The sequence below is a fragment of the Episyrphus balteatus genome, chromosome 2 (genome assembly GCF_945859705.1).
Source record: "Episyrphus balteatus chromosome 2, idEpiBalt1.1, whole genome shotgun sequence".
In the NCBI taxonomy this organism is placed as follows: domain Eukaryota; kingdom Metazoa; phylum Arthropoda; class Insecta; order Diptera; family Syrphidae; genus Episyrphus; species Episyrphus balteatus.
In genome coordinates, this window is record NC_079135.1 from 103,856,835 (window position 1) to 103,865,694 (window position 8,860).

Consider the following 8,860-nt stretch of genomic DNA (forward strand, 5'->3'; position numbering starts at 1 on the left):
TTCATTCATTCATTCATTCATTCATTCATTCATTCATTCATTCATTCATTCATTCATTCATTCATTCATTCATTCATTCATTCATTCATTCATTCATTCATTCATTCATTCATTCATTCATTCATTCATTCATTCATTCATTCATTCATTCATTCATTCATTCATTCATTCATTCATTCATTCATTCATTCATTCATTCATTCATTCATTCATTCATTCATTCATTCATTCATTCATTCATTCATTCATTCATTCATTCATTCATTCATTCATTCATTCATTCATTCATTCATTCATTCATTCATTCATTCATTCATTCATTCATTCATTCATTCATTCATTCATTCATTCATTCATTCATTCATTCATTCATTCATTCATTCATTCATTCATTCATTCATTCATTCATTCATTCATTCATTCATTCATTCATTCATTCATTCATTCATTCATTCATTCATTCATTCATTCATTCATTCATTCATTCATTCATTCATTCATTCATTCATTCATTCATTCATTCATTCATTCATTCATTCATTCATTCATTCATTCATTCATTCATTCATTCATTCATTCATTCATTCATTCATTCATTCATTCATTCATTCATTCATTCATTCATTCATTCATTCATTCATTCATTCATTCATTCATTCATTCATTCATTCATTCATTCATTCATTCACTCATGAATGACATTTCATTCCAGTCGATTGGAAATTTTCCAACAGATATTCCAGTTGTTTTTGTTTTTTTTTTTTTACTAAAATATCTAATTTTAATTTAATTAATTTAACTATTTCGGTTAAAAAAAACTTTTAAAATTATACATTCTGTTCTATTCATTCATTCTTATGCATTCACATCTAGGGAACATTTACTATCGTTGGGTATATAAGTTATGCCCCTTCGGTTTTTGTGGGCCGCATATTTTTTACCACAAAATTCGTGCTCGCCGTTTAATTATATGATGATTATGATTATGATTATTTTGTCTAGATTTCCTAGACAAATATCGAATAAAGGGATTCCATGTTTAAACAATTCTTTCTATAGTATTTAAGTCTCTAGTGAAACAAGAATTATTTTGTTGTTGTGTAGAATAACCGGCAGAGTTGCACTGCCCATGGATTAGTCAGATGGGTATCTCTTTGAATTAATTAATAAGTATATCTAATAACAGTATATGTATCATGATTTGGAAAGTACGAAATTGTTAATTAAATAGCATCAATTATTGTTGTTATTTGTTGTAACCAAAGCAAATTATTACACTGAGGGAAAAAACTCAAGGTAAAATGTAATATGGTCAACGTTGATTTAACGTTGAAATAACTAACATGAAACATCATTAAATTAAATTTGAAACAACGTAAACAAAATTTTGATTTTTCGTCGGACTTTAGCTTTTGTTGCATTTTATCACCTTAATTTTCAACAGTGAGATAGCACGGTGGTAAAGCATTCGCCTACAGAGCTACAGACCCAAGAGTAGTAGGTTCAATTTCCGGTGGCTGCCAATTTTTTCAAATTGATGTTTTTTTTTCAAAGTTGAAACAACTTTGATTTACGTATGTTTTGTAAGTGAAAACCACTTTGAACTAACGATGTTTTACTTTGATTCTAAAATTTTTGTCTTCAAAGCAAAATGATTCCGAAAAATAGTTGAATCAACGTGGTTTTCGTTGCCGGCCGAACAGCTGTGATTTTGATGATTTTTTTTTTTCAAACGTTGGTAATTAAAAATACTTTAACCTCTATAGGTTAAAAATTTCCGATGTTCACAAGTTGTCCAGTGACATGTCTCATGGGACATGCCTCGCCTCATAGGACATTAATTGTAAGTTATTTGTTTAAAGATAAGTGCAATATTTCTTTTAATACAAGTAAAAGCATTTCGAGGAGGAATGGATACTTTTAAATAGGTACAGTTTTTTTTTGTTGTTGTTCATGTTTCTTGTTATAAAACAAGTATGAACGCCAAATACCTATTTGATGATGTTTTATAAAGATTCTTTTGTTTTAATTTAAATAAATTTATTTTTTAATATTTAATGTTAATGTTAAATGGGTTAATTATTTCTTTTATTATTATCGACTTTCGTTAGCATTCTCAGCTCCTATGGAGCTGGAAAAGTACCTATCCCGGGCTATGCCAAGGGATTAGGCTCTGTTGGAGCATAGACCATGTTCTAGCCCTTTTGTTGTGGTTGGCTGGATCATGGTTGTTCCAAAAACAAGAATATGTATTTAAAATTTGAGTTGTTGTTGTTTGTTGTTAATTTACGACTGCTGAAGGAATTTCCGCACTATCCTGCAAGTACTCAGGATTACAGATTTTGATATTTCATGGATAAGTTGTTGACATCCGATGTTTTTCAATTCTTCTGTTACTGTTTTAGCAAAGATTCCTGTGCTGGAGATTATTATTGGCACTACGCGAACTTCTTTTAATTTTTCTCGGGCTTTTATTTCATGAGCAAGCTCAACGTATTTCGCAATTTTTTCCGCAAACGTTCGACTAGCATTTGAAGATAACGGCACAGCTATGTCTATTAGAAATCCCTTTCTATTTAATTTGTCGATCCATATTATATCTGGTCGGTTGGCCATTATTGTGTGATCTGTTGTCATTATTCGATCCCAGTATAATTTAAAAGCCGAGCTTAACAAAACATCATTTGGCTGATATCTATAATATGGTGTTTTGATATCAATAAATTGGCATCGAAAAGCGAGTTCTTGATGTATTATTTTTGCTACGTTATTGTGTCTACTAAGATAGTCACTACTGGCTAATGTAGAGCATCCGTTGATGATGTGATCGATGGACTCTGCAGTTTGGTGGCATCGCCGGCAAGTGCTTGAAATATCTTGATGCAAAATAGCTCTTTGGTACTGTCTTGTTGAAATGACCTCATCCTGGATAGCCATAATGAAACCTTCTGTTTCTGGGAATAGTTCACCTTTCTTGAGCCATATAGTTGAGGCTTCTTTATCAGTACATGGGAGTCCAAGATAGTGAGGATACTTTCCATGTATTGGTTTCTGCTTCCAAAGATCAATCACATCTGTACTATTACGTATCTGGGATATTGGTTGGAACTCAATCACATTCAGATTTAACGGAGTGTAATTCCTATCAACGTGCACAAGGATTTCATATCTATTATCTATGTCAGCTCTTTCATAGAAGTATCGTCGGAGATTTTCAACTTGCTTATGGTGAAGGTTATGAATATCAATGACACCTTGTCCCCCTTCTGTTCTAGATAAACATAATCTTTCTTTTGCTGCTCCTGGATGGTGGTATCTGCGAGATGTCATTGTTGTTCTTACTCGCCGTTCCAATGCATCTAGATCAGTTTCACTCCATTTTATAAGTCCAAACGAGTAACTAAGGGCAGAGATAGCATAAACGTTGATGGCTTTTATAAGATTTCCACTACTAAGCTTTGTTTTGAGAAGGTGTTTTAATCTGTTTTCAAACTCTGTTTTTATTTTGTCCTTCATTGTATAGTGTGTAAAACTCCTCTCATTTCTTGCATTCCAAGCAGTGGCGTATCCAGAAAAAAATTTGGAGGGGGCTAGAAAATTTTTCAAACATTTTTTAGAGGGGTACGAAAAATGTTTCTCTCTAATATATTCACCTTTGATCGAGAGTGAAGCTCTGTGCTGCGGTACTGAAAGTGGTATAGTAGCATTTAATTGCTCTCGACGTCGACAGCTTCGTACTACTGTCTCCTGTTTTCAAAGTTCTTGTGTGACAAACACCATTTTCGATATAAACGCCCATGTTCCGCAATTCGACCGAAAGTGAATTGAAATCACTTTTAAATTTCACGTTAAATAAAATATCATATTCTTCATTTGGATCAATTTCAAAAACTTCGAAATTGCTTCGAACTGTCATAGCTGAAGGATCATCCTTTTTAATTTTGTTTCTGAAGTTAAATTATTACTGCTGGATGCCATTTTATTGACAATTTTAATGGAAAAAAAGAAGAATTCAAAAGAAAAAATAAGGAGACACAAAAAAGTTATGATAATATTTTGTCCAAAAATTACCATCTACCAAAAAATTGAACACGACCGACTCAGTTGGTATTGCCATGTTCAAAGGAGAGATCCTGAGAACCCCGTCAAAAAAGCAATATCATATAACGTTCCAACACGAAATAAAAAGAAAGGTAGGCCTAAAAACTCCTGGTACAAGCAAATGCAAAAACACCAGCATTCAGTTGGCCTCAGAAACAGAAGAATACAAAACCGGGAGGCTTGCCGCCGATTTCTGAGGTCAACCCGGCGAACCCCACAGGCGGATCACTAGTGTGAAGCAGTAACGTGGGAAGGTTATGATCCCCTCGACATCGAGATCATAACAGCGCCGAGAAAAAGGAAGAAGAAGAATATTTTGTCCAAAAATTATAGATTCATTGAAAAAGGCATCAAATTTACAAACCGAAATAATGTGAATTGAATTCGATCAGAAAATCTAAATGAGTGAAAAATGCAGAAAGTGAAAGTCTAGAAACTAATTTTCCATTAAATTATTTTAGATGTTTAATTCGAAATATATATTTTTTCGTAATATGTTTCTTTAATCCGAATTCGAAGTCCAAACTGGCATTTGCTGAAAGAAACCATTAGTTACATATGATGACCACTAAGATTTTGAGATATCAAATATTTCTATTTCCAATAGCTTTGAGAAGTATATAATTTTTGAAAAAAGTGTTTATTGAGATTGCATAAGAACTTTTGCAAAACTAAACGGTGATGTTATTCGACGTACGTATTATACTAAAAAGTGATCTGAAGAATTTCGAATTGGACTTAAACCCGAAAAAAACCACTCAACCCCCAGCTACAGCTAAAGCTCTTACTCAAACAAACACAAATAGCCGTTTCAGAATTCGGAGGGGGCTTTAGCATCTGAGCTGCCTCTAAATCTATAATATTTACGAACAAGTTTCAGTCAAGCATATATATTACAATGAAATTAGGTAAAAAATAACATGATCTGGAAGGCTTGGGGGGGGCTTGAGCCCCCTGAGCCCCCCCCTCAATACGCCACTGATTCCAAGGTATTTATAGTTATCTTCAATGGTAAGAAAATCTATAGTACCTTCTTCCGAAGCAAAACCCTCTGTTCTTATCACCTTTCCTCGGACCATCTCAATCGCTTTACATTTTTCAAATCCAAAGTTCATGCAAATATCTTTGCTAAATTTTTTGACGATGTCAACAAGACCTGCAAGATGTGTTTTGGATCTGGCCATCAGCTTTAAATCATCCATATAAAGCAAGTGAGTAAAACTATAATTGTGATCATTCCACTTAATCCGGTAACCATTAGAGGAATTATTAAACATTCTACTTAGAGGGCAAAGACTTAGGCAAAACCATAAAGGACTAAAGGAATCACCTTGAAATATACCTCTATTGATTTGTATCTCTCGGGTTTCAATTTTTCCTACACGTACTTTTGTCCTCCAACAACACATAACACTTTCGAAGAAAGCAATAATGTTAGGGTCTATTCCTTGAATTCTAAGCACATCAATTAGATACGAATGTGGCACACTATCAAAGGCTTTTTGGTATTATTATTATTATTATTATTATTATTATTATTATTATTATTATTATTATTATTATTATTATTATTATTATTATTATTATTATTATTATTATTATTATTATTATTATTATTATTATTATTATTATTATTATTATTATTATTATTATTATTATTATTATTATTATTATTATTATTATTATTATTATTATTATTATTATTATTATTATTATTATTATTATTATTATTATTATTATTATTATTATTATTATTATTATTATTATTATTATTATTATTATTATTATTATTATTATTATTATTATTATTATTATTATTATTATTATTATTATTATTATTATTATTATTATTATTATTATTATTATTATTATTATTATTATTATTATTATTATTATTATTATTATTATTATTATTATTATTATTATTATTATTATTATTATTATTATTATTATTATTATTATTATTATTATTATTATTATTATTATTATTATTATTATTATTATTATTATTATTATTATTATTATTATTATTATTATTATTATTATTATTATTATTATTATTATTATTATTATTATTATTATTATTATTATTATTATTATTATTATTATTATTATTATTATTATTATTATTATTATTATTATTATTATTATTATTATTATTATTATTATTATTATTATTATTATTATTATTATTATTATTATTATTATTATTATTATTATTATTATTATTATTATTATTATTATTATTATTATTATTATTATTATTATTATTATTATTATTATTATTATTATTATTATTATTATTATTATTATTATTATTATTATTATTATTATTATTATTATTATTATTATTATTATTATTATTATTATTATTATTATTATTATTATTATTATTATTATTATTATTATTATTATATTATTATTATATTATTATTATTATTATTTATTATTATTATTATTATTATTATTATTATTATTATTATTATTATTATTATTATTATTATTATTATTATTATTATTATTATTATTATTATTATTATTATTATTATTATTATTATTATTATTATTATTATTATTATTATTATTATTATTATTATTATTATTATTATTATTATTATTATTATTATTATTATTATTATTATTATTATTATTATTATTATTATTATTATTATTATTATTATTATTATTATTATTATTATTATTATTATTATTATTATTATTATTATTATTATTATTATTATTATTATTATTATTATTATTATTATTATTATTATTATTATTATTATTATTATTATTATTATTATTATTATTATTATTATTATTATTATTATTATTATTATTATTATTATTATTATTATTATTATTATTATTATTATTATTATTATTATTATTATTATTATTATTATTATTATTATTATTATTATTATTATTATTATTATTATTATTATTATTATTATTATTATTATTATTATTATTATTATTATTATTATTATTATTATTATTATTATTATTATTATTATTATTATTATTATTATTATTATTATTATTATTATTATTATTATTATTATTATTATTATTATTATTATTATTATTATTATTATTATTATTATTATTATTATTATTATTATTATTATTATTATTATTATTATTATTATTATTATTATTATTATTATTATTATTATTATTATTATTATTATTATTATTATTATTATTATTATTATTATTATTATTATTATTATTATTATTATTATTATTATTCCTCGGGGGTTTTGTAGTTTTTCCCCTAGAGGACGCGTCCACAGGTGGCGGATAGTGGAACGCTCGGCACTTCCTTTGGAATGCAGGGTATGTGGGAAATAAAATACCACACGCGGACCAACAAAAACTACTATGTGAAGGAACACAGAACAAGAAACCAAATATGGAAGGAGAAGATAGTGAGAACAATTTTACGGTGCAGGGAGTCGGATCCCCAGTACCGGCGTCTGTCGGGGGTGAGTACGCGGGCCCCGAGACGTCGATATACAGCGACCGCACAACAACAACAACAACATTGAGAACTGATTCGATGGGAGTGGAAAGCTTGGCTCCTACGGATCAAAATGCTACAAGCAAGAACAACGGTGACCCTTTTAAAAGAGTATCAAAAATACCTCGGACACCTCCGAAGAAGGGTACTCCTACAGGTCCTAAACCACCTGAAGGGCCGAAGACAGCAAGACGCGGGATTTTCCCGATTCACCGAACTGAAGCGGAGAAACCAGAAGAGGAAGCCAACACTGCTGCGCTACCGACGGGAGTAATTAATGCTTCTGCCTCCAAAGAAACGGACGAGGGAAATCCAAACGACGTTCTTGTCATGGAGATGCAGAAATGCCTTAATACACTTAAGAAAATGAAGGCAGCGTGTCTGAGACAAAAAAATATCAGCATAGATATTAAAGACGGCATAGCGTCATTGGAGGAGTCTCTTGACAAAATAAAATGGTCAAACAGAGAAAAGAAAAAGACCGATGTCTGCTGCTCAAAACCGCCCACCACGAGCCACGAAGCCCCACAGCAGAGGGTGGAAGCCGGTAAGAAGAAATTACCAAAAAATCCTTCAGAACCGGGAACCACCAAAAGACCACCGTCGAGTCCACTCCAAAAGGATTCCGAAAAGAAAACGAGAAAGATTTCACAAGCCGCGGAGTCGGAGGACAGACAAGCAAACACACTGACCGACGACGTCATCCCCGGTGAAGAGACCTACGCCCAAGCAGCCCTCAGAGGAAAGGTCACAGACGCTGCCAAGGGAACTGTACCTGCTAACACGAAAAAGAATATAGCAACCCTCCAAGGAAAGGACTCAGAAGCTGCCAAGGAAACGTTACCTGATAAGACGAACAAGAATAAAGGTAACCCAACTACCAAAGCAAGTGGAAAACAGAAGAAGAGAAAAAAGAAAAAGCCTAGACGGAAACAAAACCCGGGAGCTATTCTTATCAAGCCGATGGGAGAGGAAACCTACTCCGGCATCTTGAGAGAAATTCGGAACAAGGCCAATCCAGACGCGACAGAAACAGTTGTCAAAAAGATTCGCGAAACCAAAAAGGGAGAGGTCTTGGTAGAGCTCGGGGCGAAAACAAAAAACAAGACAGCCTTTGGAAACTGCCTAAAGGAAATTCTGGGAGAAAAAGCCGTCGTCAAAAACCTCCAACATATGATTTCACTCGAGATTATGGACCTTGACGAACTAACCACGGTAGAAGAGGTCCAG

The 8,860-nt window shown here is 29.1% G+C and overlaps 1 protein-coding gene across 1 annotated transcript; it reads right to left on the minus strand.

The window, feature by feature from the left end:
* Positions 1-2,286: 2,286 nt before the first annotated feature.
* Positions 2,287-3,516, minus strand: LOC129909621 (uncharacterized). Its single transcript, XM_055986693.1, has one exon. It carries the CDS (start codon positions 3,514-3,516, stop codon positions 2,287-2,289), a length of 1,230 nt encoding a protein of 409 aa, XP_055842668.1.
* Between the last annotated feature and the right edge of the window lie 5,344 nt (positions 3,517-8,860).

Bases quoted from the DNA above. Each gene is read 5' to 3' on its own strand.
- LOC129909621 (XM_055986693.1), bottom strand. From the start codon at position 3,516: ATGAAGGACAAAATAAAAACAGAGTTTGAAAACAGATTAAAACACCTT.